This window comes from Ananas comosus, linkage group 14 (genome assembly GCF_001540865.1).
Source record: "Ananas comosus cultivar F153 linkage group 14, ASM154086v1, whole genome shotgun sequence".
NCBI classification, from domain to species: domain Eukaryota; kingdom Viridiplantae; phylum Streptophyta; class Magnoliopsida; order Poales; family Bromeliaceae; genus Ananas; species Ananas comosus.
The window spans coordinates 410,312-437,026 of NC_033634.1; the positions used below are offsets into that span (position 1 = coordinate 410,312).

General features: G+C 38.1%; 4 protein-coding genes across 10 annotated transcripts; 2 read left to right on the forward strand and 2 right to left on the reverse strand.

The window, feature by feature from the left end:
- On the forward strand, positions 318–2,192 carry LOC109720406. The gene is made up of 2 exons (XM_020247496.1): positions 318–811; positions 1,349–2,192. Exons 1-2 carry the CDS (start codon positions 439–441, stop codon positions 2,038–2,040), a joined length of 1,065 nt encoding a protein of 354 aa, XP_020103085.1. The 5' UTR covers positions 318–438; the 3' UTR covers positions 2,041–2,192.
- Positions 3,168–5,243, reverse strand: LOC109720407 (fatty acid desaturase 4, chloroplastic). 2 transcript variants are annotated; one of them, XM_020247498.1, is made up of 2 exons: positions 4,507–5,243; positions 3,168–4,189 (listed from the first exon to the last, which is right to left on the reverse strand). In XM_020247498.1, exons 1-2 carry the CDS (start codon positions 5,018–5,020, stop codon positions 3,825–3,827), a joined length of 879 nt encoding a protein of 292 aa, XP_020103087.1. In that variant the 5' UTR covers positions 5,021–5,243; the 3' UTR covers positions 3,168–3,824. The 2 variants fall into 2 exon arrangements, with proteins under 2 accessions (XP_020103087.1, XP_020103086.1); XM_020247497.1 differs by having other exon boundaries at positions 3,168–4,201.
- LOC109720839 lies at positions 8,354–23,739 on the forward strand. 6 transcript variants are annotated; one of them, XM_020248179.1, is made up of 15 exons: positions 8,358–8,639; positions 8,808–9,948; positions 10,371–11,196; positions 11,309–11,804; positions 12,556–12,707; positions 12,790–16,185; positions 16,614–16,826; positions 17,204–17,407; positions 17,516–17,719; positions 17,965–18,120; positions 19,064–19,417; positions 19,779–20,211; positions 20,677–20,767; positions 21,273–21,477; positions 23,609–23,739. In XM_020248179.1, the coding sequence occupies exons 1-15, from the start codon at positions 8,549–8,551 to the stop codon at positions 23,618–23,620; spliced, it is 7,974 nt and encodes a 2,657-aa protein (XP_020103768.1). In that variant the 5' UTR covers positions 8,358–8,548; the 3' UTR covers positions 23,621–23,739. The 6 variants fall into 6 exon arrangements, 5 of the variants coding, with proteins under 5 accessions (XP_020103769.1, XP_020103768.1, XP_020103767.1 ...); XM_020248178.1 differs by lacking the exon at positions 23,609–23,739 and having other exon boundaries at positions 21,273–21,571; XR_002219080.1 differs by lacking the exons at positions 20,677–20,767; positions 21,273–21,477; positions 23,609–23,739 and having other exon boundaries at positions 8,354–8,639; positions 19,064–19,150; positions 19,297–19,417; positions 19,779–19,921.
- LOC109720840 lies at positions 22,004–25,376 on the reverse strand. Its single transcript, XM_020248183.1, has 5 exons — positions 24,820–25,376; positions 23,489–24,227; positions 23,004–23,154; positions 22,763–22,825; positions 22,004–22,369 (listed from the first exon to the last, which is right to left on the reverse strand). Exons 1-5 carry the CDS (start codon positions 25,214–25,216, stop codon positions 22,304–22,306), a joined length of 1,416 nt encoding a protein of 471 aa, XP_020103772.1. The 5' UTR covers positions 25,217–25,376; the 3' UTR covers positions 22,004–22,303.

Below are 26,715 nucleotides of genomic sequence, written 5' to 3' on the forward strand. Positions count from 1 at the left end.
CACATTATTATGGTTATTAGGAGACGTTTGGGTATTGATGATATGGTGTGACATAGTCGACTACCTCTAATTGATGAGTGTCGGATGTCTTATCACACGTGTTAAGTGGGGCCCACTTGCAGGTTTGCACTGAGTAGGCCCAGTATGCGACCCAAATAATTTCGGACTCGCGCTAAAGTGGGTTCCAAAATATGTAAAGAACAGCCCATAATTGTTATTACTGGACTAGGCCTTATGTAACTAAACCCATCGATTTGTCATTTTTATACTGTGGGCCTCCTTGGGCTCATTACAAGGGCCGGGCTTTGTAGGGTTCCTCTTCGAACCATTTCTAGGTTTTCTTCGGTGGCAGCACCCCAATCCCGACCTCGAGTAATGGTGGATTTATCATCTCTCCACTCTCTCTGAGCTCTCCTCTTCCTCCTCCTCCTCGTCTGCATGGCTTCAACTCCTCTTCCCATCTCCAACTCCCTCGCCACGGCGGCTTCCCTCCGCCACCCTTCGCCTCTGCTCTTAAACCCTAAATCTAGGCCTTATCCTCATTTGCTAAGCCCCCGTTCTTCGAAAGGTGTCGCCTTTACTCGTGTCCCCACTCGAAAACCCTCCTCTTTTGGAGTTCCATATCGGTTTTCTTCTAGAAGGGGTCTAGGGTTTGTTCCCTTCTTTGGGAATAATGGAGGAGGGGAGTCCTCCGAGGGTGAGGTTGTGGATGAGGCCGATGCAGCAAGGGGGCAGAGCACGTTGCCGGAGAGGTTCCGGTACCTGACTAAGGAGGTTCCCGATCGACCTGTGAGGTGGCCATGGATAATTGGTGCGCAAGTTTAAACCTATTACTAATTTTGAATTGGCATTTGCTTTCGGAAATTGTATGGTGATTGTGCTTTGTTTTCTCAAATTGTTTGATGTCTTTGGCTACGTTTCTTTTGCTAAATTTGATATTTTGATTCAAGATCTAAATATTAGACTAGTTCTGCTGTTATGCTTGTAAAATGAGGAAATTCGAGTATCTTATGCGCTATCAGAAACAGAAAAAATGGTCAATATGCGAAAGTTTCAAAATGATGCATACAAAAGATTCAGCAACATTAGATGTTTAGTGGTTGGTTTCTTCCAAATTTAGCTTTGGAGTTGAATCAAAATTGGAATAAGTTGCTGGATTTTCTTCTCATCAAATATAAACTAGTGGGTCAAACTTGCAATTCGAGTGTCACTAATGGCTTCAATATATCCTTTTACTTGTCCAAAAGTATTTTTTACCTTCAGATTAATTCCAGCTCTCAAATTTACTACTGTGTGCCTAGTCTACTGACCCTTTTTCCTTGCTATTCTTCTGCTTTATGATCTGCAGCCCTGGGCTTCCTTGTTTATGCTTGGCGAACTGTTTTATGGGAACTCGGCAATTGGAAGAAAGCGACACTGGCCGTCATAAGTTTCTTTTCGTACCTATCCAAATTTGTTCTAGCCTTTATATTTCGTTTTATCGGTGACCCGCTAACCGGTCTCATTCGATGTGTTGAGTTCACTCTCTACTCTCTTCGATACATCTACTCCAGCATTGTTGCATTTGCTCCTGTTCCAGAACTCACCAGGATTATTCTATTCTCGTCGGCTGTATTGGCTATTGCCGAAGCTACAGTTCCCGAATCAGTAGAGAGACAACAGTTTATCCTCTCGCTATCAGGGCTTATTGCATTTGGCGCCGTGAGTGGGTACATTCTGGAGATTTTCTTTTGGTTCTTTCTCTGCAGTTTCTTCTTGTATTCTTACTTCTTCCGGAAGAGAGATGCTGTTTCAGCTGCCTTACCGTCTGCTGCCGTCTTGGTAGCTGTTGGCGAACCTTGGGTGAGAATTCTAGTGTTTTGTTTATACCTGTCTCTTGCTATTTTTCAGTATTCGAAGTCATCAGAAATTCAGAGGACGGAAGTTTCCGGAAGTGTCAGGAAACCTCCAGTGCCTCTGCAGGTTGCCGCTCTGTCTATAGGGATTCATGTAGCTGCCAAGTGGATCAGACACCGGCATCTAACATGGATGATAGCGTAATTGGTCAAGTAGCTACAGTTTTCTGTTTGTCTTATTGATTGTTGTGACATTGTATAAAAGAAACAAAAAAAAAAAAAATTTAAAGGCTCGTGTGGTTTTTTCCTGATTTTGGTTATCCATCCATGAAATTGGCATTTTAATTCTTAAATTTACTCTATGCGGTTGGCGTTGCCTTCTTTGCTCGACCTTTATAGTGTTCATTTATTTGTTTGAAATGTTGGTTGGTTTCATGACTCTAGGTACCTGCTCTGGTAAGTTCGTATTCTCGAGAGTCAGCATTATCTTTGTTTTATCCGTAAAAGAATCTCCCTATTATTCTAGTTTGTATCTATGAGACATTTGACATTTTCTGCAGGTAACACATGATTTGCATACTAGAAAGTGTTTAGTAGGGCGTACAGATAATTAACCAAGTTTACATACGGTATTTGGATTCTTTCTGAGATCTTTAAACTTTTCACGAACTTTTGATAAACAAAACGAGCGAATACATAAGGCTACAGCATAATTGATGATTTGATGTCAACTTCTTTTCCCTTCTGTTTCGGACAGTGATATTTCACTTTGAGCATTTTTGAGTTGTTTAATCCTGTTCTTCCGTTTTACGACTTTGCTTGTTCAACAGGAAATGAAACCAAGATCCCATTTCATTTTCTAGTAGTCTTTTGTCCCGCCTCTCTTGTTGTTATTTGTATAAGCAGTTCGCTTTGTTATTCTCTGCTTGTAAGTACTTTTTTGAGTTTAAATGTTCTCCCGCTGAATTGATAACATGGCAGTGGAGGCTTACAAAACTCATAGAGCTATGTGCTGTCATCACCTTCATCTCTGCTTTACTCTTAAGAGATCGGAGTTGAATAACAACACGACATACTTTTGGTTCACCAAAATCTATCATTCTTTTGTTGAAGTTTCATTGAAATTTGCAGCGCAATTCAGGATAATTGGCCGAAAAATACATGTGGAGTCGATAGTGACATCACCATAATAACCAGGTTATTGCTCTTTAATCCTTTACTAACTAATATTTTGTTTATCCATTTTCGTGCAGTCATATTTAACTGTGTCTTATTTGTATTATTTCTGAGTCTTTGCCTTTTAAATCATGTGATTATGAGCAATGCATGAACTTTGCAACAATTTCATCCCGACCTCTTTATCAACCAAAGTGAAAATTCTTTCTACAACCAATATGGCCTTATCCAAGTTCTATATGGAATGAAATGGTATGCTGTATGATTAATGTGACAACAAGTACTTCGACTGCAAAAATATGAGAATATTCCAATGTAATATTCCTAGCATACGCGAAGAGCCATGCATTTCGATCTCAAGTTTCACATCCAAAGGAATATTCCAACAGAAGGCGAACATTTCACCACAAATATTTTCACACTATTCTTTTTTTTTTTAATATTAAAATTTTAAAAAATGTTTAAAATATTAAATTGGCTAGTGGGAAATTTGCACTCCACTTTGTACGAATAAATAACATTTCTAAAATAAATAAAAAAACAAAATTTGAAGGTCCTGTTTGCTGCATGCCTACTTCTTATGCAACATAATATTTGATTTTTAGAGATAGATAGCACGTTATCCGCTTTATTTTATTTCATTTAGAAATAAATATAGCTGAAAATGTGAATCAACTAGAATTCGAACTTGGATCTCGAATACCAGCAATCAAAACTTTTGTCACTTGTTCTAGGGACAGTTGGTGACGTAATATTTGATGAATCATAAGAATAAGATGTGAGTTGGGGTTCAGAATTTTATTGGATTGGCATTTAATCTTTACCGGCAATACGAGCAGTTTGCTCCTTCCGCTCTGATGCCGGCTCGCTCCACGACCGCGGCCGCACACCAAACCTGAAGAATACCACCATCTCCATGGCCTCGAACACCCTCGACTCGTCCAGCGCCCGATTGCATGCCCCGCTCACTATGCAGTAGTTGCTGTTGTACGGTGGCCGATGGTGAGCCGCATGCTCCGCCCGCGACACCAGCACTCCGGCCTCCTGAAGTGCTGCCACCGCCGGCGGCAGCCGCCCCTTCTTCTCGTGGGCCCATGCATGGAACTGCTGGCTCAGCATGATGCACCCCGCGCACACGCCCACAAACGCGTGTGCTGCCGCTGCCATGCTACCATCCCCTATTGATATACCTTGAAAGTGAAAAATACCGTTCTCTGCGAGCTTAAATTGCGAAGCTAAAAAAAAAAAAATTTACCAAAAAAAGCTTAACATAGTAGTTGATTAGAAGGGCTTGTTTGGATGCATCTAACGTGGTGAAATTGGAAATATTATATATTGTGTCGTGCTAAGTCTTAGGCGACGATTGATTTTATCCTCGTACGTACGTACCCTTCAGAAATCAAAATACTAAAAACAGGTTTAAGTTTATTAGTGTTTAACTTAATTTTAAGTATGTTAATTTTTGTCGTTGCAATCAGGACCAAAACTAACTAACCAGAAATTAAAAATTGGATGGGCGGGACGGTGAAGGTGACGGCGCGTGCGAGGGCGTGCAAGTTGTTGGCGAACTCTCGGCGGGTGATGGTGTAGGGATACTTGTGGTGGCCTTGAAACCCTTCTATCTGTGCCCCGAAAACTGGGGTCGACGGGCCGCCGTAGTTGTCGATGGCCCAGTGATAGACGCCGGTGCCGAGGTCGGCGAGCAAGTACCCGAGCACGGCGCCGAGGAGGGGCTCCACGGCTGCGCCGCAGGCTGCAGCGACGGAGACGGATTTGACCAACGAGGCGATCACGGTGGCGGACCCGGTCGCCACCCATGCACGGTGCGGCCACGTCGAACGCAACGATGAGGGGTCGGCGGGGCCGCCGAATTGAGAACTAGAGGTTGTCGCGACCGATACTGCTGGCGGCGGCGGCAGTGGCGGGGGGCGAGAAGTCGTGACAACGCGACACGCAGGGGAGAAGCGCGGGAGGCTGGAGAGGTGGCAGCGCGGTGTGAGGGCGTACATTTGGCGGCAGGACGATGCGACGACGGAGGAGCGGGGCCGGAGAATGTGTGGGTGGTTATGATTATTTAGGTAGCTAGGATTTAAGAAGAGGGGAGCTTTAATTATTTTGGTTCGAGGAGAAGGTGGTGGAGAGAGTGAGGAGCTGATGAGTTCTTGTGTGGTTTAATTTGTGGGTACGTGGGGAGAGGAAAAGCATGAGATCTATCTATAAAAAAGTGTATGCCGTGCTCTGTGTGGAGAAATTGTGCCGGTCCATTGGGAGGGAATGTAATATGCTCGGGGGCTTTTTTTGCAAATAGTCCCCTGAGCAATTTTTATTTTAAAAATAGCCCTATCAAAATTAAAATTGCAAAAATGGTCCTATTCCTGCCACGCAGGACCACGTCAGCGCCACGTGGGCATGGCTGGGGCCAGGGTATTAAGTTGAACACGGTGAATCATTCACCGTGTCTAAACACGGTGAATGGTTCACCGTGTTTCTTACGTATTTTTTGTATATTGAAAAGTGGAATAAGGAGTAGGGATGTCAAGAGGTATGGATACCCGAAATATTATCCGAATCCAAACCCGAATAAATTATATATATATATATATAATTTATTCGGATTTGAATTCGGATAATATTTCGGATATCCATATCTACGTAAGAAAAAATACGTACTAAATACGGTGAACCATTCACTGTGTTTGAACACGGTGAATGGTTCACCGTGTTTAACTTAACACACGGGCCCAACCCTGTCCGCGGGCGCTGACGTGGCGCCTGCGTGGCAGGCCCAGGGCCATTTTTGCAAATTAAATTTTGACAGGACTATTTTTAAAATAAAAATTTGTCAGGGGTCTAAATGCAAAAAAAGCCCTATGCTCGGTTATGATTCGTCTGGTTCACTGATGGTAGGGTACGAGTACTGGTCCAGGGAATAACTTCTTCGTAGGATACGAGTCACTCGTTTGGACTATGAAGGGGGAAAGCATTGGAGCCACAAACGGCAATTGCTCGGGATCGAGTTGGACGGTACGTAGCATCTCTCTCTCTCTCTCTCTCTCTCTCTCTCTCTTCTGTAGAATCGAGAATTTCGTGGAATTGTGGGGATGAGATGCGTGCGAGGGGTGTATGCGAGGGGTCATTCTCATACGTACTACAATAGGGTAATAATGCATAGCTTTGTTTTTAATTATAAAAAATAAACCACAGAATTAATCTATATCTCGCATAGAAACCGCGTGGAACGTTCTATATCACCCATTAGATATCCAATCTAAAGGTCTTTGGATCATACGCACAATTGATCCGCTGTTAAGGTTCTAAATAAAATTTATATTTTCTTTCCCTTCTGTTGCGTTTTGAGATTGCAACAAATATGCTGTTTGTAGCAGTAAAGAATTATAAGTGCTGTAGGAACTGAGAAAAAACAAAAGGTTTCTGTTGTTTGCGTTAGATGTAATGCATTGAGCAAATTACACCACTTTGTCAAAGATATGAGCTTTGCTCCTGTACACACATTTGTTGTAATTAAGGAACCTACCGTCCCTAGAGCAAGTGACGAAGGACTTGATGGTTGGTATTCAAGACCAAAGTTCGAATCCTAGTTAATTCACATTTCTAGCTAAATTTATTTCTAAATAAAATAAACGAAGTGGGTAGCGTGCTATCTTAAAAAGAAACTGTAAGGAAAAGCAATCGCGCGCTTTTCTTACTATGAAATGTGTTAAGTTTATAACAAGGATCGACGAAATGTGTTGTCTTTTTTGAACTTTTATCATATATATAATACAATACGTCGAGTTTGAAAAATAACTCCAGTATTGTTTGTCTTAGAACATGTACAATTCGTGTAATCTGAATCCTCAGCATTTGATTTATCGAATCCTTAACTCAAGTTAAACTACTAGCTTAACAGAAACAAATCCCAAGTATTTCTATCCGATCCGCGAATGCAGGCTGATATGATACATCTCATGAATGGCAGTAAGTCTAGAATTATGCTGATTTGGATAACGCGATCGAGTTGATTTTATAATAACAGAAAGACCCTCAATGCATGAGGTTATCGGATAACCTGCACCGAAAAGGTAATTAAAAGTCGCGTGGCCACCATCTATATTTTGAAAATCACAATCTTTGACTGTAGTAAATTGAGGGGCAAGATTATATATTGCTGTTGTATATACAGGAGAAACGCTCAAGATACAATATCTGCTGTCCAACCAAAAAAAAAAAATTAGAGAAGTATCTCTACATACTTCTAATCTAATTCTGAACAGATTACTATGTCAAACATGTGTCACGTGTGATTAAATATATACATACATGCATAACATATTTAAGTTATTTTAAAATAATAAATATTATATTGAAAAAGATTTAAAAAGATAAATTAACAACAATCTAATAAGGCATAAAAAAATAAATGATAAAAAAGGGAAAAAAAAAACCAAAACACAACCACGAAATCTCGCCAAAATCAGACCCTATGGCTTTCCAAAACCTCTCAAATCGGGACTAAAATCGAAGAAAAATCCAAAGAAAACAACAAATCTTTCCCAAAAAATTTGAATCGAACAAACAATTTCGCACAAAAACATCAAGGGAAGGAAATGGGGGACATAGACTCAAAAAAAAAAGTTTACAGATTCAAAAAACGATATGTGCTCGATTTTTATAATTTAAAATCTGAAGTACAAAATAATTTTACAGATTTGAAAAGATTGCATTTTAAAATCTGTACAATTTAATAATCCTACAAATTCAAAAATATTTACACTCTATTTATAGAATTTAAAATTGAAAATGTACATGTACAACCTATAGACCGCAACACAAACTCATGGTAGAAATCTTAATATTGAAATTTAATTCGTTAAATATTTTCTTAGGCATTTATAAGTCATATATATATCAAAAATAAAAAAAAAATTGAAAATAAATAATTTTTTTGAGAAAAGGTAGCATGCTACCTGCTTCATTCATAGGATGCATGAACTAGATTATAAGGGTGAGGCAGTCAGGGCCTTGGATGAAAGGCGCAGCAATCGAAAAAAGAAAAGAAAAAGAAAAAGAAAAAGAAAAAGAAAACAACTATTTTCGGGCGCAGGAGGGCTTCCCCGGATTTGAAAATAAATAATCAGGACAGGTTATTAGAGCTTTTCTTTTTCTCCCTTTCTATTTGGGCTTTTTTGATGGTGTATATTATATTTAGTAGATTGAGTAAATCATCAAATAGAGTGCATGGTGTATGGAGTGTACATGCACACCCGGTGCAAGGGACAAAACTTCGTTTGATTGGCGGTAGAGAGCAATCCCACCAAATCGGGGCGTGCACCGCGATCTTATTCGGGTAGAGCAATTTTCGTTTTGCCCACGCGCGTCGATCAATAGAAACGATTCGGATCTAAAACCCTACTGCTGCGTCGAAAGTCTAAAACCCCTTCTTCTTCTTCTTCTTCTTCCTCTTCGCTCTTCTCCCGCTTTACTTGCTCTCCACGCGCGCTCTCCTCTTCGATTGGGAGCCCCTCTCGACCTCAACAATGGAGGACGATGAACGAATCCATGAAGGAGACCTCGACGAGGCGCAACACGGTCTCTCCCCTCTCGACATCCATGGGGAAGTCCCCCACGGTACGCAATCTCCTTTTCTCTTACTAAATCCTTCCTGGGCCCTAATTTTTTCTGTTTTTATTCAATTGTTGATGTATAATCTATGCTGTTGCTTAAATAAGTTTAAGATCAATAGTTAAAAATCCAGTACTTTTTACTAAAATTTGAACTTTATATGTTTATCTGAAGATGGCGAGGGATTAGAAGATGAACATAAGGAGGAGGAGGAGGAGGAGGAACGGGAGTTAGAAGCAGGAGGAGAGGAATTGAAACCTTCAATTGGCTTTTCACATAGAGCAAAAATTATCCAAATTCTGAAAAATCTGCACTCCCCTGAAGTGAAGATCTATTCGGAATCATCAAAGGAATTTATTGGGTTATTGAGGGGAGATTTGGGCGGAAGTATTCTCCGAGAATTTATTATCTTATCGCCCAAGTGCTCGGAGCTTGCAGAGTCTTGGCGGCTACAAAAGGGAAAGCCCGGAGTGGCCCATATACTGTCGCTGTTCTCAGCAATTTTCGAACATCAAGAAGGTAAATCCCAAATTGGTGGGATTAGAAGAAGTCTAGATAATTTCGCCCGATTGATATTTGCAGAAGGAATTGATGATATTTACGGTGAATTGAACAGCCAAGAAGCAAGGCGCCAAAGCGCTGCGCTGAATCTTTTGGCTTCTATTGTGAGGCGTGGCATAGGGTTAGCTTCTGAGGTTGCAAAATGTTTTGATTTTAAGCTTCCTGTGCTTTCTAAGCTCTCTGGAATTAAGAAGAAAGGCCGGAAAGAGGAGATGCGGGGAGTGAACCGTTCCACAAGGAATGCATTTGTTGGATTTGCCATGTCGTTTATAGAAGTTGGGAATCTGAGGCTGCTGAGGTGGATTCTTCAGCAGAGGGAGTTGTATTCCGGCGTTCTCCGGGGAATTGGAACTGACGATGTTGATACTGTTGTTTATATTCTGTCTGTTATTCGGGATAGGGTTTTAATTGAGGATTCTCTAATCCCTCCTGGCCTAAGAAGTGTTCTTTTTGGAAGTGCCACTCTTGAGCAGCTGAGTTACATATCGGGAAATCCAACAGCTGGTGCTGGTGCTGACATAGCGCATGAAGTTTTGCTTTTGGTATGTACAGATCCGAGGAATGGTTTGATGCCGACCTTGAACTTGAAGGGCAATGAGAAGCGGTTGCTTGATCTCATGAAGAAACTGAAGGCCACAAAAGTCGATTATCATAAGAAGTTGCTTTTGGCTGTTGTTAATAAGAGACCATCTCTTTGTGCAGCATACATGGATGAGTTTCCCTACCATCTTGAACCAAGGATACCCTCTTCTTGGTTAGCTCTTTGTGCTCAGCTTTTTTCTTTTTTTTTTTCAATATCTGGTAAAAACATACAGACCTTACCTGATGTACAATGTGTTTTGAAGTGTGTATCTGAAGTTAAAAAATTTCTGATCTACAATGTGTTTTGAAGTGTGTATCTGAGTTAAAAATTTTATTTTACTAACTCCCTTCATTACACCATAAAATTGTGATAAAATTTAAATGTTTCCATCAAAAGGTTGTAGAATGCTCTGTCACGTTGCATAGGTTGAAAATTCTGTTACATTCTGAAGGTGAGGTGTTTAAATCAAATATACTGTAATGCTAAGCAGTGGATTCACAATTTTTGAAATTTGTTATCCATCCCTATGGTTCAGTAAGGTCTGTGCGTTTTTATTTTTCCTTTTTTAGCTGTTTTTACTAAGTCTTTTGCAGGGCTTCTGCCATATCCCTTGCAGCAGATATGATATGCTCTGTAAATTGGGATGCCATGATCACCTCTCTCGCCTCTAATTCACATAATCTGCTCGCTGTAAACGATGATGAGTTACAGCAGATCTTGAAGTGCATCATTCCCGCTGCTTGTTCTCGGTTGGTGTTAAATAAGGGTTTGCTCCATTCTGACGATCTTGTGAAGCACGGTACTCTCAGGCTTGTTTTAGAATCAGTCAAATCATTGCATGGTCTAATCAGGGCAATTGAAAAGAGGACTGCTGGCATGAGTATGAACATAATATCTCATACATCTACTGAGGTGGCAGCTAGATTACATTTTCTTTGCGGATTAAGCTGCTCCTTAGAAGTGGATGGGTCTTTGGAAGATGTAATTTATCCTCAAGCGGATAAAATTGGTATGGAGAAATGGATTTCTTTGAAGCAATTTTTTCAGGATGAGGTCAGAGCAGTGCTTCCTGATCCCCAAGTCCTTCTAAAGTTGCTTTCATCAATGAGTTGTAAAGAACCAAAAAATTCGGGCAAGAGCTTAAAGAGATGTTCAAACTTTCCTGGGTTTGTTGCCAAGAAACTGAAAAGTGAAACCACCAATGAGGATATTGATATCATGATTGGTGGAATAGATGCTGAATATACTGATGCTAACGGTACAGAATCTGATAAACAGGATTTGGACTTGGTAAATGATCGCATGGTGACTGTAAAAGACGTATGGGGATCAAAGGAACATAATTTAATTATCAATGAGCCATTGGATGCAGAAGATGTTTTCCAATCGAAGCTGCTAGAGATTCTGACGTTTTATTTGGTAAATACATATCTACTTTGTTGTTTTATGTTATAGTCCATCATCATATATAAACCTGTTTGTGTATAAACCTTGTTTTTTTTTTTTTTTTTTTTTTTTTTTAATGTTGCAGAGGACGATGCCCGTCTCTTTTGATGGTGCATTTGACTTCTTCAGAGTTATACCAGTTAATCCTTTAAGCCTTCCTACGAATCGGCAGGAGTCTTTATTGTCTCTGTTAGTTGAGTATATTGGACAATCTACAGGAAGCTTGGAGTTGGGAAGAATTCCCGAGTCAATGTATAAGCACTTGCAACCACTAATTAATGTCTTGTTATATTCGGGCCTTAAAAACATTTGCAATAAAGCTTACATTTTGGTACGGGCTGCCATGATAAGCTCTGGTGCTTTTGATCAGAACTTTGCTGAGATTGATGCTTGGTTATTTTTCTTACCTTCTTACAAGACACAAAAGCTTGGTGTAGAAAGCCAAGGGGGAGATGCATTCTGTGACCTGTCTTCTGTTGTTGTCTCGTTTCTGTGTGATGGTGTTTCAACAGTGGGAAACAATTTGTACAAGCACCTAGATAATATGCACAGGCTTCTTGCTAATTTAGACTACTTTGAAGGTACGTGACGTCTTCATAAATCGTAACCTTTACAAAAGAGAGATTGCTCATTTTCTATCTCGTTTTCTAGTGTTTATCTAGTTATGTTTATAATAGTATGCTCATTTTTCTGTCTTTTTTTCTAATGTAATGTTTATCTAGTTATGCGGCAGTTTTGCATTTCTTAATTGTTTTTGTTATGCTGACATGAAAACCATGGGTGTGCTTTGATGTTTGATGTTGTTTATATACCATGTTTTTAATGTAATTAAGGTGCAAGTAGTAACCAGCAGTTAACATGGCCATTAAACTACAAAGTTTGTTCTGGTAATTTTTTCCTTTACATCGGCAATTTTTCTGTGCAAAATGTATTTTCTCTCTAAATCCCTTCCCTTAGAATATTTTCTAGTTAATTTCCTACATCAACCAACTTAGCAAAATTTGACTCAGTTCGAATAGCATCTGGTGCAAGATTGTCTTCTTGCTGAAAACAATTTGTATTGCTCCAGCAGTTTTTTTTTTTGCTTTGTTGAACAACAAATGTGACTGCTCTCTACTGTTGGAAATCTCTTCTGCATTATATGCACTGCAGCCACCGCTTGTACCTATTGTAACTTTTTTTTTTCAAATTTTTGACTCATCTAACATAATTTATTCATTGGAAGATTTGTTTTAGTCTTGCTGTTAGTATAACCTCTCCGTAGTTTTCTATCTTTTAACAGGGCAACATTCAGCAATTAATTTGTAACTCCATTTGTTATATGTTCTGTAGATGATTCCCCTGGTTTCAGTCCTCTCATTTTATGCATCCTACAGAAGTGCCTCAGGCTACTTGATTCAGATTCTAGAACATTTAAGTTATATGAAAGATCTGTAATCTCTTTATATGTGTCCAATACATTAAGCTTAATTATGCAGTCTCAGGTATGCAGATTTTTCATTCCTTTTAGCAAATTGTTCTATACAACTTCTTGTGAGTATAACATTATTTATTACCATCTGACAGGTAAACACAAGTATATTGCCTGCTCTGATAAATTTGGTGTTAACTGAAAAATTAAAAGATAAATTATCAGAGAATGAGGATTTTGAGATTTCTCTTTGTGAATGGAGGCCTCTAAAGAATCTGCTATGTTTTGCACGGAGCATTTTGAACCCACAGAGCTGCAACCTCTTTTCTGAATCAGATAATACTACTGAAGGACATCAAAGCTCTCTCTTCTCTGTACTTAGCAAGGTACAGGAATTTCTAGATCAGGGGCATGCCAATGTGCTGGCTGAGACAGGTACTGCACTTGCATTTTCAGTACTATGTGCCACTCCTGAGGATGTGTTGGAAAATTTCCCTTTGCTTCTTACTGTCACCAAACGTTATTTCAATTCATATCTTCCTTTCCTCTCATCAATATTTTTCCTAGAACCAGAATATCTTGCCAAAGCTTCAATTCGATGGCCAGATATGTTCTCCTCTGCTTTTAGGATGATCAAGGGTGAATTTTTGAATTATTGCTGTGCCAATAATGCCCTTAACTCGAACAATTCTTTCCTCAAAGAATCAGCTGCTGCTGCGCTTAGTCAATTTTTATGTAATGCTTCATTTTATGCACTATTTTCTTCGCTCTTTAGCTTTGGCTGCTGCACGACACATGCAAGTAGAAAGGAAGAAATCTCCCATTCAGTTGAAATACTAGATTTGCTCAAAGTAAAGATTTCTGAAGGCTCAGGTAATGATTTATTATCATTCCTGAGATATACCCTGTTTTGGACCTACCAGATACTGTCAACCTATATTGCGAAGCCATCTAATCCTCTCAAAGAACTTCTTCAAATGTGCTTTAGCATCGTTGATTATATATTGGACAGCATTCTGCTACTGACTGCCGATAGTACAGAATCAAAATCTTTGGGAACATCTTCTCCTACAAAGCATATTCATGATGCTGTTGACTTCATTTTCCATCACCCAATAATTGACTTGCTGCTGTCCTGCCCTTTGTCCTATAATGAGAATTCTGCAGAGGAAAGACTTGGTGGTCAGGATGATGCAATGAAAATTTTCTCAAAAGAATATCTTCGTCCTGTGGACTGGATTATGTTGAAATTTTTGAGTAAGCTATTTGATTTTTTGTTAAATGTGGGAAATCGGGAAATTTATGCTTCTGAGAATTATGTACAGTTACTTGGATCAATCATTAAGGCTCCAATGCTCATGATTCAAAAGATATTGTTGATATTCAAGCAGAAGTTTGAACTCTGCTACGAGAAGAGAAATTTCCTACCTCTACTCCCTGAATTTTCGATATTATCTGCTTTGATACAGTTTGTATCTCCTTTTGAGCTTCTGGAACTAGCACATTGGATGTTCTCTAAATTGGAGGCTGGTGTTTCTGGTAGCCCATCTGAATTCACTTCTGCTGCATTTGTATGTCTATACATTGCTGATGCTGCGATGGAAATGCTACATGGTTACCTAAAACAACCTGAACTGACATCAAAACCTTATCACTTTTGGGATGTAAAAATTGACAATTTTGATGCCACCATTTTTCAAAGAGTTCATTGTAAGATTCTTCATTTTGCGAAATGCTTGAAGCTAGAATTTGCAGATAAATTTTTGCTGAAGACTGTTGATCGCTTCTATAGTCAGAGATATGTGGGATCCAGCTCTGCTGTTCTTTCTTTCTGTATGTCATTATCTACAATGACCATTAACAGTCCCATGAATCTGCTTCTGCATTGCTTTTTTCCAACAAGTAAGATCAAGGCAAGAATACTCCAATTGCTTATTGAAATAAGCCCCATTCATATGGACCTTTTTGGGCGGTTATTCTTGGGTATCTTAAGCAATGACTCATCTATTTTGAGTCTTTTAAAAGGCTATGTCTTCTCTGCGGATGATTTTCTGCTTCTGTTACCTGCTGCTTTATCGTACTTTTCATCTAATTCTCATATAGATAAGCAGGATCTAGAATGCTCTGCATTTATACCCAATTTTTATTCGAGAACACTTTTAAATGGGTTTTCTAGCTGGAAGAACTGTGTCTCTCGGAGCATATTTGAGGAAGAATACGGTGAATCTGTGCCTGCTTCATTTGAAGATTTTCAGAAATTTTGTAACAGCACCCTTCTAGGACAGGCAATTATTATGTTGCACCACTTTTTTATCTTAAATGGGAAGTCCCTGAGTAAAAGGCACCGTCTTGAAATATTTGATTCTATATGTCCACCTTCAGATGAATTATTAGACTTTGGTCGCAAGCAAGTCAGTTCTAGTCCATTTAATAAGACTTTAAAACTTATCAATGAAGTTTTTGCCAAGATATCACTTTTGAGGTTATTGTTATCTCCTCCTGAAATGGAGGGAGGAAGCATTGAGATGACCAAGGAGATTAAAACCAAACGATTTAATCATGCAAAAGAAAGGTTTATTAACATCTTGGTGAAATCATTGGATCAGATTGTTACAAATTTCCCTAGAAAGGCAAATAACACGGATTCTTGCACAGCTAACACCTGTAAAGTTGTTGGTTTCTTAGAATATTTTATTTTGAGAAATATCATTCAGTTGTCTGTAGAGATTCAAAGTTACCTGACCCAGTTGAAGTCAATTCCATTTCTATATCCTTTTATCAGATCTTCTCTCCTTCATAGATTTGAGGATCCTGTTACAATAAGAGCAATTCGATGCATTCTTGTTGCACTTTCTGCTGGGAGATTTTCTGCTGCCGAAATTCTTGAACTCTTGCTAGGGCACTCTCAGTTTGTACCTATACTTATCAGCAACGGTTCTGTTTCTTTTTCATCTACTTTGGCTTCCACCGGGACATTGCTGCAGCCAGTACCTAGTATTTTGAAAACAATCGATGCCTCAGTTACCGAAGTCTCTAGCAAAGAGAGTTATAATAATTATTGCGTCTCAGACAGGAGAAAGATTGAACATATTAGATTACTTAGGGTACTCTATCATCTCAAGAACAGACAGCAGAGTGGTGGTAACTCAAATCTCAATGTGATGGATTCAAAAGAACTGATTTCTTTGCTTTTATCTGTCTATGGTGCGACACTTGGTGAAATAGATTTGGAGATACTTCATCTCATGAATGAAATAGAGTCATATGAGGGTTCAGAGTATGAAAAAATTGCTGAAATGGATTATTTGTGGGGAAGTGCTGCCTTTAAAGTCAGAAAAGAGTTAATATTTGACTCTTCAGTTTCCAACAGCCAGAATGCTGCAAATGAAACAACTGAGGAAAGACGCAAAGTGTTTTTCAGAGAGAATATGCCAGTTGATTCAAAAGTCTGCGCGATGACAGCTCTCCAGTTTTGCTATGATAGATGCTCAATGATTGCTCCGTTATCACTGGATAAGCTTCTTGACGATAAGTTTACTGAAATTTCAAAGGTACAAATTGACATATAGACTCTTCTGTTCTTATCTGGCTAGCATAAAATGTATGGATAGTCCTATACAATCCCAAAAGTCTGGCTTAGTTTCTTAACTTTTCTCTTGAATGCTTTAGTCCATGAACTTCTACATATATTGCAATTCCATCTTTGTTTCGAGTACACTGCTACAAGGAAGTCATTTTACAAATGAGTTAAAAGTGCTCATTTAATAGGATAAACAAAGATTTTTTTATGGTTAGGGATTAACTTGCAATATTTGACAGATTATGGGTAAAGTGTTTAAGTGAAAAGTTCAGGGGACTAAGTTGCAATATCAGGATAGGTACAGGGCCTGTTCCATACGTTTTAACTTTTATGGTTTTTACTGCTCATTTTCTGATGGTTTGTCACACAATCCTAACAATGATGATAATGGTTCAACAGATGCAATCTCAAAACATTGGTACCATTCAACAGTACGATCCTGTTTTTATACTGCGTTTCTCAATTCACAGTCTGTTAATGGACTACATTGAGCCTGTTGAGTTTGCTCGAATAGGCCTACTCGCAGTTACACTAATCAGTATTTCTTCTCCTAATGAAGAGCAAAGGAAATTAGGTTACGTGTCCCTTGGGAGATTCAAGCAAGCATTGGAGGTACTCGACACTCAATTAACTTAAATGAATTGAACTGTCTTACTTCTGTTATATGTTTATTCTTTACTTGCCAATAACATTCCTATCCTTACTGAAAATCCTTTTTTGAAAACATAACTGATAAACTGTTGTAAATAAGCGGGGAATTTGACTTTTATCAAATCCAATAATATTTTTAGGCTTTTAACCTGATTTAGTGACTTTTCAGTTATGTCTTTTCTAATTTTCTACCCATAAATTTATATATTCTTCATGCATTTAATATCATAATGAGACAAAAAGCTAGCTTCTGTTCCTTCTTTTAGTCTCTAGACATTATGACTACTCCTTATGTGGAACAGAGTTCTCAACTTATGATTGCTCCTTATGTGGCACAGAGTTCTCGAAAAAGTAAGGAGACATTGCAGCTTCAACTTCTCTTAACATATCTGCAAAATGGAATATCTGAATCCTGGCAGAAGATACCCTCAATAATTGCTATTTTCACAGCAGAAGCATCTTTCACACTGTTGGACACAACACAGAAGCAGTTCTTTACAATCAGCAAATTCTTAATGCACTGTCCGGGCGTGAACCTAAAAGTACTCCTTTTATTTCTTGATATATGATATATTTTGTTTCCATTTGCTTTTGGGAAATTGGTTGATGTACTGTACAGTTTTTCTAACTAACCTGTTTCCATTTTGCAGAGCGTTCCGTTGTTTAAAACATTATTTGGAAATAATTCAATCCACTTCAAAGCTGACCATTTGTGGATTCTTCAGCTATTATATGCCGGTCTGAATTTGTATGACGATGCTAAAATATATGTGAAAAACAACATTTTGGAGTTCTTATTGAGCTTTTATGCCTCTTCACTTTCGGATCCTGAATCAAGGATTCTGATCCTTCAGGTAAATTTGTGGTTTGTGTTGATTATTTTGCACTTTAAGATCAAGGAGATACATCATAATTTGCCGTAAAGAGTGAGCACTAGCCTGAGAGAGGAAGAATCTACAACTTATAGAGTTATAGAGTGCAAACGAGATTGCTTTTTTACTAGTGTAGTTTGCTAATGATTTTTCTTTTCCCATTTTCTTGACAATTCACAATTTTGACTTGCTTATTAGAATCATAAATTGGTCCTTTTATATTGCAGATAATAAAGAAGTCTATTAAGCTGCCATCGCTAACTCATCATTTGCTGAAGGAATGTGGCTTACTACCATGGTTATCATCAGTTATTTCATCCTACGGTGAGAACATTGATGAAGATAAACATTCTTCTCTAAGAATACTTGAGTTGGTTTTGAAGGTAATATATCCATTATAGATGGATTTCAATCATTCATAATATTCTCTTTTATTATTATAAGTTCATCATTGTATTGTTCACTTGATTTGTTTATTTACTTATTTATTTTATATTACTGAGGCTGCTAGGCTGCTAGGCTACTAGGCATAATCCTATGCTTTTAAGGCTCGAATGTAAGAATTTGGAGATATGTAACATCCTCCATCACCTAACATATATAGTTAAAGAATTAGTGTTGAATTCTTCTAATTAGGAAAGAGTGGCTTGTCCTGATCTAAGGCTAGTTCCGATATGGATGACCTGCCTTATTTGGTGTAGGTTAAGCTTCTTCAGCAAAAAGAAAAAAGGGCCAACCCTTTATGATTTTTCAAATAAGAACTTCAGGACAAAATTAGGAAGGATCAGAGAAGAAGTAGAAGAAAGATAATTGACTTGTTGAATTGACCACACCGGCATTGTTGATGGGTAGATTAGTAGAATGCTAATTTGAGGATTTGAAAACTGCAGTGAGAAATGAACATAATGTTGTGATGTTATTATCGAGGAAAAAAGATGTAAGATGGGCGTAGGATACAACTGGCACAAAAATTCCCAGAATTTTACGAAAGACACTATTATGTACATGGACAAAATTTTTTTGCTCTTTTTTGAAACTTTTCTGTTTGAATGCTCAGGCTTATATTCCAATGTTCGCTACCTTCACAACTTTTTGCAATCAAAAGATAAGTGTTAATGCAGCTACCAATTTCTTTCAATTTCAAAGCTGGATTAGGTTTATAGCTAACCCTAGTTGTAGCGAAGAACTTACTGTTATGTAATGATATTAAATGATTACAAATTAACTTTTGCTTCCTCATGCTTTTTTGTGCGGTTTTATTCATTATATTCTTGATATTTTATTATGTTATGATTAGTTTTTTAACCTTTTTTATACTTGTTTTAGATAATTAATGAGGCAATATCTTCGCGACCTATAATGGAATGGCTACAAGAGTTTGGCCTCGAGCAGCTATCGGATATTACATCTAATGTATACTTACTGTTTGTGAGAGCCCTCAAGCTGCTGAAAGAAAATGTTTTATTGTTAAACTCTATGCTTTGTGTGATCGTATCAACACTTAGATTATCACAGAAGAGGAAGATATACCAACCGCATTTTACCTTGTCTCTTAACAGCTTAGTTCAGCTTTGCCAAGCTGTTAATGCCGAGCTAAGTAGCAGGAATTTCAATGTCGTGATAGAGCTCGGAGTAGATGCCATACTCATGAGTACACCGGTGCCAGTTATTTCTCACATGGTATTTGGCCAACTGTTTACTTTTTTCAGAAAAAAGGAAAAAAATATTTACTGCCCTTTTTTTATTGAAACTCATGTCCATTTATAGCAAAACTTGATAATTCATCTTCCTGCAATTTTCTGGTTTAATTTTTCATAATGATTTATCAACTGTTTATTCATCTATTGGCTGCTTAGTGTGGACTATACCTAAAGATTTTTCGTTTTCCCTCATTTTCTAGTCTTTGTGGAGGAATTTCATGTAGTCACAAGAATTGCAGCCCATACTGATATAATGTTGCTCATCTACATTTCAAGTGGTTAATTTCTTTGCACTTCTAATTTGTGTTGGTCTCTTGAGTTTTATTTGTATGAAATTGCAGGATAAGGAGAAGTTGGTGAAGGCCATTACATGGGCAATTTCAGTATCTTTGCAATTATCCTCTAGCCAAAGATCTCTAACAAATGAACTTGATCGGAACGTGCTAATTTCTTCGAAAGAACAGCAGGAGTGCCGGATCTCAAAGATCTTGCGGTGGTTAACAGCTTCACTTATTCTCGGAAGCATGTCCACAGTTTCTCTTCAAACAAGTACAAATTATGTTTTGTGCAGACCAAACCCTGAGAATCTGCAATCTTTATTGGAATGTTTAATAGGAGAAAGGGATGAAATAGCAGAAGAATGTAGTGCAAATGAAACACTAGCTGTTATCATAATGTACCTTCAGCAGCTTCCTAGAGGACACAATGATGCTCTAAATCGTTCAGTCGTATTAGCTCTTTGTATATTACTCCTAAATACTTCTAATCCAACAGGTATGCTTTACCTCTTGTATTTCCTATACTCTCTTTTCATAATTTTTAGACAAAGTATGGTTTGATCTGGAAAATGGAACATTTGAAGTTTCATTGGCCTTCCTCACATAATATCTTCTTCTTCTTCTTTTTTTTCCTCCTCTCATCATATGTGTTGACTTTTGGGGTTTTAGAGTTAATCATATAGTAGTAACCTACAATTTTTACTGTGAAGCTTCATGTATATCTTTTTGCATCTAATAGAGACATTTTTATGGTGCTGTCTAGTGAGCGTTAGAGCATGAAAAAGTTAATGATTTGGGATTAAAAACCATTCCCCATAATTTTGTTGGAATTTCTTTTTCCAAAAAGGAAAAAGAAAATAAACCAAGGGTTCGATGTAGTATATTTTCCTAATTTTTGAAATTTTCTTTCTTTCGTGCTTAGTATTATAAGTTCTTCACTGTATGCTTTGTGTCGGTGCAGTTAAGAAATATCTGAGTGAGCGTTGTGGGCAAGTTGTATCATTATGCATGAAGATAGGCTGCCCTGCAGAAACTAATCCTGCTTGGAGATGGTATGTGTTTCCTACTTACCTGGTTACTTTTGCAGAAGCTATGTCGCTCTTCTGATGCTTTTTCAAAAAAAAGAAAATTCCCCCCAAGCTTCAAAAAGCATCTCATATTTCCTACCTATTTCTATGTAATAAATGTCAGTTCAGTAGGCACCCGAAAATATTAAGCTTTAAATAAGTAATGTAGTCTAGCTGAAGCTGCGAAACAGCTTGTTGACCCGAAATTGAAGAGCTTTATTTCAAGAAGCAAATGCCAATTGCTTTAGTGTACAAATCGCGAGTTTCCCATGTATCATCCTATCATGGAGTTGAAGTCTTTAAGCTTGGAGGGACCTCACAACATATTTTAATGAAGAAAATTGCTAGTGCTTCTTCAAACAAACTTTACCAAATAGGATTTCTTTCAGAGCTCTAGGCTGGCACTAGAGACTCGATTGTTTTCAATTGTTTCTATATTCTATATAATATTCAACCTAGATAACGCACGGCTCTTCGTCTCTGATTGCAGGTCGTATTATCAACCTTGGAGGGACCTCACAACATATGAAACCGAGATGGAGAAAATGGAGGAAGACCAAGCATGTCGGAGCCTTTTGATTATTTTCTCAAATGCGCTTTCCGGTGCCGAGCAATTTGGTTTCCCAGTGCTATCTTGCGATGATTTGGAGCACTATAACTTGTTTGAGTGGGAAACGGAGATGCTGTTGAGGAGAGTACGTAAATCATGAGTAGCAATGCACATTCTTTTTTGTTGTTTGAAAATGAGCTTTCGAGCTTTGGTTTTTGTTCTTAGCTCCTTTAATTTCAGCATAGCGTATTTATAGTTCAGTAAGTGCAGGTTTTGGGGTGGCTTTTAGAACCCAAAATTTGTTCGTCCCCGGCTCTCCGTGCCTTTAAGAGAATTTTAATTTTAATAATGCGAAACTCAAATACTTTGCTGCACAAAATCTCCACCTATTTGAGAGTAGACATGCTGCCCAATATAATTTTTAGCCAAGGAAATTATCAAGTGAAAAGAGCAACTGGATGAGAGCAATAACGATATTGTAACAAATTTTACAAAACTACAAAGTTACATGCATGGTCGAATTCAATAATTGGTGCGAAGGAACGAATAACAAATACACAAAACACAAGTATAATTCGAGTCATATGAATAAGAAAGAGATGAGTCTAATATGAAGTCATAATAAAAAATTCAACTATTAACCTGCATAATTTGCAGTGTTGTAAGATTTATTTATAAGCCAAGTATCACTAGATTATCAATCAGAATCCTAATTCAGGAACCAAAACAAATACAGAATCTAGTGCGATAGAGTTTGCCTTCATTATTTTCAAAGAAAAATAAAAAAATCTTGTATCATAACATTACATAATAGCTATTGAAAATCTCAGCTGGGAATTGTTACAAGCAATAACGCCACTAGAATACATAACAGCTCTTTAATTGGAATGTACAAAAGTACAAGATTCTTTGGCGCGACTCTAGTAGCCATGATTGATCCAAACTTGAATCTCTTCTCGGTAAGTTTACTTTTACCTCTTCCTTTTCTTTTTAGCTGTAGTTTTCTTCCGAGACTTGCGATATCCAGCACCAGTATCCTGTCGTGATTTACCTTTTATTAAGCAATCTATAAATTCACGAACTGAAAAAGAACTACAGACAATTGCATCTGATGGACATAAAACTCCATAGCAGTAGTTCAAGAGCATCCGCTAAAAGTTAAAAATAAAGTACATTCATATGACAGAAAATTGAGTACTATGTGCTACAACCAGGCTTAATCATTCATATTTCACTGATAATTTTGTTTTCTAAAAATAACCCACAAAAGTAATGATGATGATAGTCAAACTACTTTAGGTAAGTCATGCAGATAAATTCAACTGGTTAGTGATGATAGATAACAAGCCATGCATGGGAAAATTTCTATTCACAATGCAAAACAAGTCAGTATAATTGGATCATCATAATAAATGAGGTGCACATATCACCTTCCTATATTGCCTGTAAGCAACCTGGCCGGTCAACTCATTTCCATTTTTACTGACATAAACCTGCATTAGCCAATCCAACAACAATTTTTAGGAACATTAATATAATGATGCACCTATGAAAGGAAAAATAAAACCAGAGTAAGAGGGAGAACCAAAACAATAACTAACTTCTGGAGAAAAGATAACATGCAGATGGATGGATGAGAACTTGGAAAAAGGGAAAAACCTCTTGCTATACCTTTCTTCCGTCCTGACCAGTAAACCAGTGACCGGAGGACTTCTCGCCATAAGCATGTACTCGTCTTTTCGCAGCATCAGTAGGAATGGAAGCCTTCTTTCTTGTATTCATCCAGCTGCCACCAGAAGACTCTCTGGCGCCAAATTGACTCCTATAGAAACAGATAACAATTTTAGAATTATATCATTTACTACTCAAAAGAAGATAGGAACTTTTATATATGTACTCCTGCAAAATCTGAAGTTTCATATATATACCCCTTGAGTGCAGCTTCTTATGAAAATACCCTTATCTTGAGGCAGAGAATCATCCAACTCATGTACAGTAAGTCAGCTTTTGTAGTTAAAAATGTTTTTAATATAACCATCCCACTTTTGTAAATTTTTTGAATGGAAATTCAGATTATGCAAGGATGCACATAGATAGGGGTATATCTTGCAATTGTAGAGGAAAAATATATCATAAGTTGTGATCAAATGCATTACATGTAGTTAAGATTTTCTGCTTCATACTGCTCCTTTCCTCCATCATTTTCTGCATTTAGAGGAAGAAAGTGAAGCAACCTTTCCCGAACTAATTGCTGAACCTTTGGATCTTCATGATAGAAATATTTATAAGCAGGAGGCTGAGGATCGGAAGGGCTCTGATTTTTAAAAGAACCTCTGCTTTTGCCTTTCTGCTGGTAACGGCCTTCAAAATCAGTGAAGAAATCATTTGGATCAGAAACCCTAGAAGCGCACAAGGTTATGCTTTCATCCTTACTTCGAGCTGCTTTTGCATCTTTCACAGAATTATAATACTCCTCACAGAACTCATCCAAAGCAGGTGTGGCCAAACTTGCATTCTTTTTAGTGCAATCCTGTTTGTTAGGCAGTAACTCTGTTTCCTTCTGATTATTCCCGTTTCTCCAAGTAGGAAGTTTCCTTTTGGCAGTAGGACTAAGTTCTTTACTATTCTCAAGTCCCTCCTTGCTAAAAGGATCGTCTGAATCTGAATCTGAATCCACTAAATGGATTTTTCTTACAGGGCTAATGGTCAATCTTGGAAGCAACTTCGTTTTGCTGCTTTCCTCTAAAACTGCTGAATTTGAGGTACCGGGAGTAGGCAATGTTTTTGGGGCCGACAATTTACTGGTTGATTGGCTGGTTAGAATTACCTTATTTTTTATCAGTGAGATTTTTGAACTGCTCAAAATGTTGTGGCTTTCAAACGGTAAACACCCATCTGCAATAAAAGTGTTAAAAAAAATTAAGATAAGCAGAAATAGTGTTTTAGGAGGGTAGGGAGGAGTTCATGTGATAATTTTGTCATTGCCATCTCTATGTCCTAGATTTCAAATGCTAATATGAATAGAAATAGGAATGGATGAATAATAATATACATTGTATATTCAACTGTGCAAAGAAAAAAAAAAAATTAATGCCAACTTGCACTATATTTATCATAAGATCAGCCTGTGAGGCTGCGACAGAACATATCAGTATTATTTTGGATATTGCAATACATAGTGCATGATGAGGAAACAAACTATAAGGTAAAAACAAGGGTAAAGGCTATAATGATGAGGAAGCACAAGTTTACAGTAAAAGGGCTACTACTAATGAAGCATGTGAGAATGCGAGAAAACTATTGACGTAAAAACTCTTCACAATTCCTTAACCATTCTCGTATCTTTTACGCTTCAAACATCCTTAAATTCTAAAAACTCGGTTATATTTTTCTTTACCAAGATCCTGCGTTACATGCTATTCCGAATAATGCAAAAAGGGGAAGATAAAATAAGAGTAAATAAATTGAATAAAACCCCAAAATTAACCTCGGTGGGGGCGATCTTCTTGAGAAGAGAACTCTTCGATCTCATCATCGAGGCACGAAAATACCTCGGACGCATGATTCCCTCCGCCGCCACCGCCATAATCCGTGGGAGTATTCGACTTCGGCGACGGAGGCCGAGGAGGCGAAGAAGGAGGGCCCCTCCTCAATCGCTTGAGAAGGGGCGGGGGGTCTAGATTAGGGTTATGGTCTAGGGTTTTAGACGGGTCGACCTCGCCCTCGTCTTGGTCTCCGAAGAGCTCGAACTTCGGAGGTTCCACCACCGTTTGTGGTTCTTCTTGTCGCTCATCGTCGTCATCGTCTTCTTCCTCTCCTTCTTCCAAGGCGTCGATGTCGAGGTCGAGCCCGAGGGAGAATGAGGGCGCCGAGAAATCCGCCATTGTAACCCCACAGAGAGAGATGGAAGAATAGTGTAGCAGAGGTGTTCGAAGAAATGCTAGAGAGAGAGAGAGAGAGCGCGCGCACGAAAACAGCGATATGCGATGAGGAGAGATGCGTTCGTATTTGGTGCAAGCGCTGCACCGAAGAAAATTTTCAGGGACGGAGCGCGCAACACTATGCTAATTGAACCGTGCTGTCCCGCGTTTTATTTTCCCAAGGCGCCAAATTCACATTTTTTTGTTTCAAATTTTGATTTCGGTAATTTAGTTAATTTATGTTATTATTATTATTTTTTTGGGTTATAAAATTTGAACGCTTATAATTAAAAAAGAGATATAGCCCTGTAAATCAATAGTCTAACTGTTAAGATAAGTAGCATATTCATAATCTACCCTAAAAAAAATATTTGAAAAAGTTTAAATCAAATATGTTAAAAAAATTAGATAGTTACATTATGATTATTTATTGGATCACTCCACTCATACATCGGGAGTGGGCTTTTTTCGGCCCATATACATGTTGTCCTTGGGCCTCCACCACACTATTTAGGCCCAATTTTTGTGGTGCAGCGGCTGTTGACGTGCTGACGTGGCGGATGGAGAGCTCACCTCAAACCATCTCCCTCGTGCGACGTCCTCGGATACCTTTTCCCGCCCCCCGATGCTTTTCGACGAGCGGTGTCCATCATATCACAGGAGACAGAACTAACGACGAATCCTAATGCGACACGTATACGAAGGGACGTCCCCTGCGCCGTCCCCACACTGTTTCGTGTGCGTGAGCGCGTCATAGCTGTTGTGAAGCATCAACTTTTTTGTTCCGAAAATGCCCCCATGTATTTGAAGAGCTACCGAAGGGGTATTATTGTAAATGCGTTTTTCTGTTTCTCGGCTCAACGCAAGCGCCAACCTGGCTAATGGAGACAATTTGCATCAGCGATTCATCGCCTACACCTGGTATATCTACGAAACTCGTGGACAAGTGTTTTAATATCAAAAATCTAATACATTATATCTACAACATAAAAAAAGTGTTTTCTTTTGGAGGAAAAAAAGTACATTATTTTATTTTTTTAATTCGCAAGAAATAAATATTCAAAATTTACATTTTTTAAGCATGTAGAGACTTTCTGAATCAATATTCAATATAATATACATTTCGTTTATTTTAGTTAAAAATAAATTTAGCTGAAAAAATGAATCATCTAAAATTCAAACTTAAAACTTCAGATACCAACCACCAATTTTTTTGCCATTCGCTCTAGGGACAGTGGTAATATTTAATATATTGAATACTGATTCTGAGTCGGGATGAAGAGGTGTATATTTATACTCTGTTGTGCACCGAAAGCATGCAATAATCTCGCTTTGCACTATATTACTTGTCTTCTTTCTCTATATATTTAATTTTCTATTTTACTCTCCTGACCCGTGCATGGCCTCTCCAAATGTCCCAGGGGTGAAATTAGTAAATTCGTATTTTACTGTTTATTTGGCAA

What these genes read in the sequence shown, in the direction of transcription:
- LOC109720406 (XM_020247496.1), top strand. Translation starts at nt 439, where the DNA reads ATGGCTTCAACTCCTCTTCCCATCTCCAACTCCCTCGCCACGGCGGCT. An exon ending in GAGGTGGCCATGGATAATTG is followed by an intron (nt 812 to 1,348) that starts GTGCGCAAGTTT and finishes TATGATCTGCAG; the next exon opens with CCCTGGGCTTCCTTGTTTAT.
- LOC109720407 (XM_020247497.1), bottom strand. Translation starts at nt 5,020, where the DNA reads ATGTACGCCCTCACACCGCGCTGCCACCTCTCCAGCCTCCCGCGCTTC. An exon ending in CATCCAATTTTTAATTTCTG is followed by an intron (nt 4,202 to 4,506) that starts GTTAGTTAGTTT and finishes TTCACTTTCAAG; the next exon opens with GTATATCAATAGGGGATGGT.
- LOC109720839 (XM_020248178.1), top strand. Translation starts at nt 8,549, where the DNA reads ATGGAGGACGATGAACGAATCCATGAAGGAGACCTCGACGAGGCGCAA. An exon ending in TAATTTAGACTACTTTGAAG is followed by an intron (nt 11,805 to 12,555) that starts GTACGTGACGTC and finishes TATGTTCTGTAG; the next exon opens with ATGATTCCCCTGGTTTCAGT. An exon ending in TGCCAGTTATTTCTCACATG is followed by an intron (nt 19,418 to 19,778) that starts GTATTTGGCCAA and finishes ATGAAATTGCAG; the next exon opens with GATAAGGAGAAGTTGGTGAA.
- LOC109720840 (XM_020248183.1), bottom strand. Translation starts at nt 25,216, where the DNA reads ATGGCGGATTTCTCGGCGCCCTCATTCTCCCTCGGGCTCGACCTCGAC. An exon ending in GCAGAAAATCTTAACTACAT is followed by an intron (nt 23,155 to 23,488) that starts GTAATGCATTTG and finishes CTGTTTCTATAG; the next exon opens with GAGTCAATTTGGCGCCAGAG. An exon ending in CTGGTCAGGACGGAAGAAAG is followed by an intron (nt 22,826 to 23,003) that starts GTATAGCAAGAG and finishes TGGCTAATGCAG; the next exon opens with GTTTATGTCAGTAAAAATGG.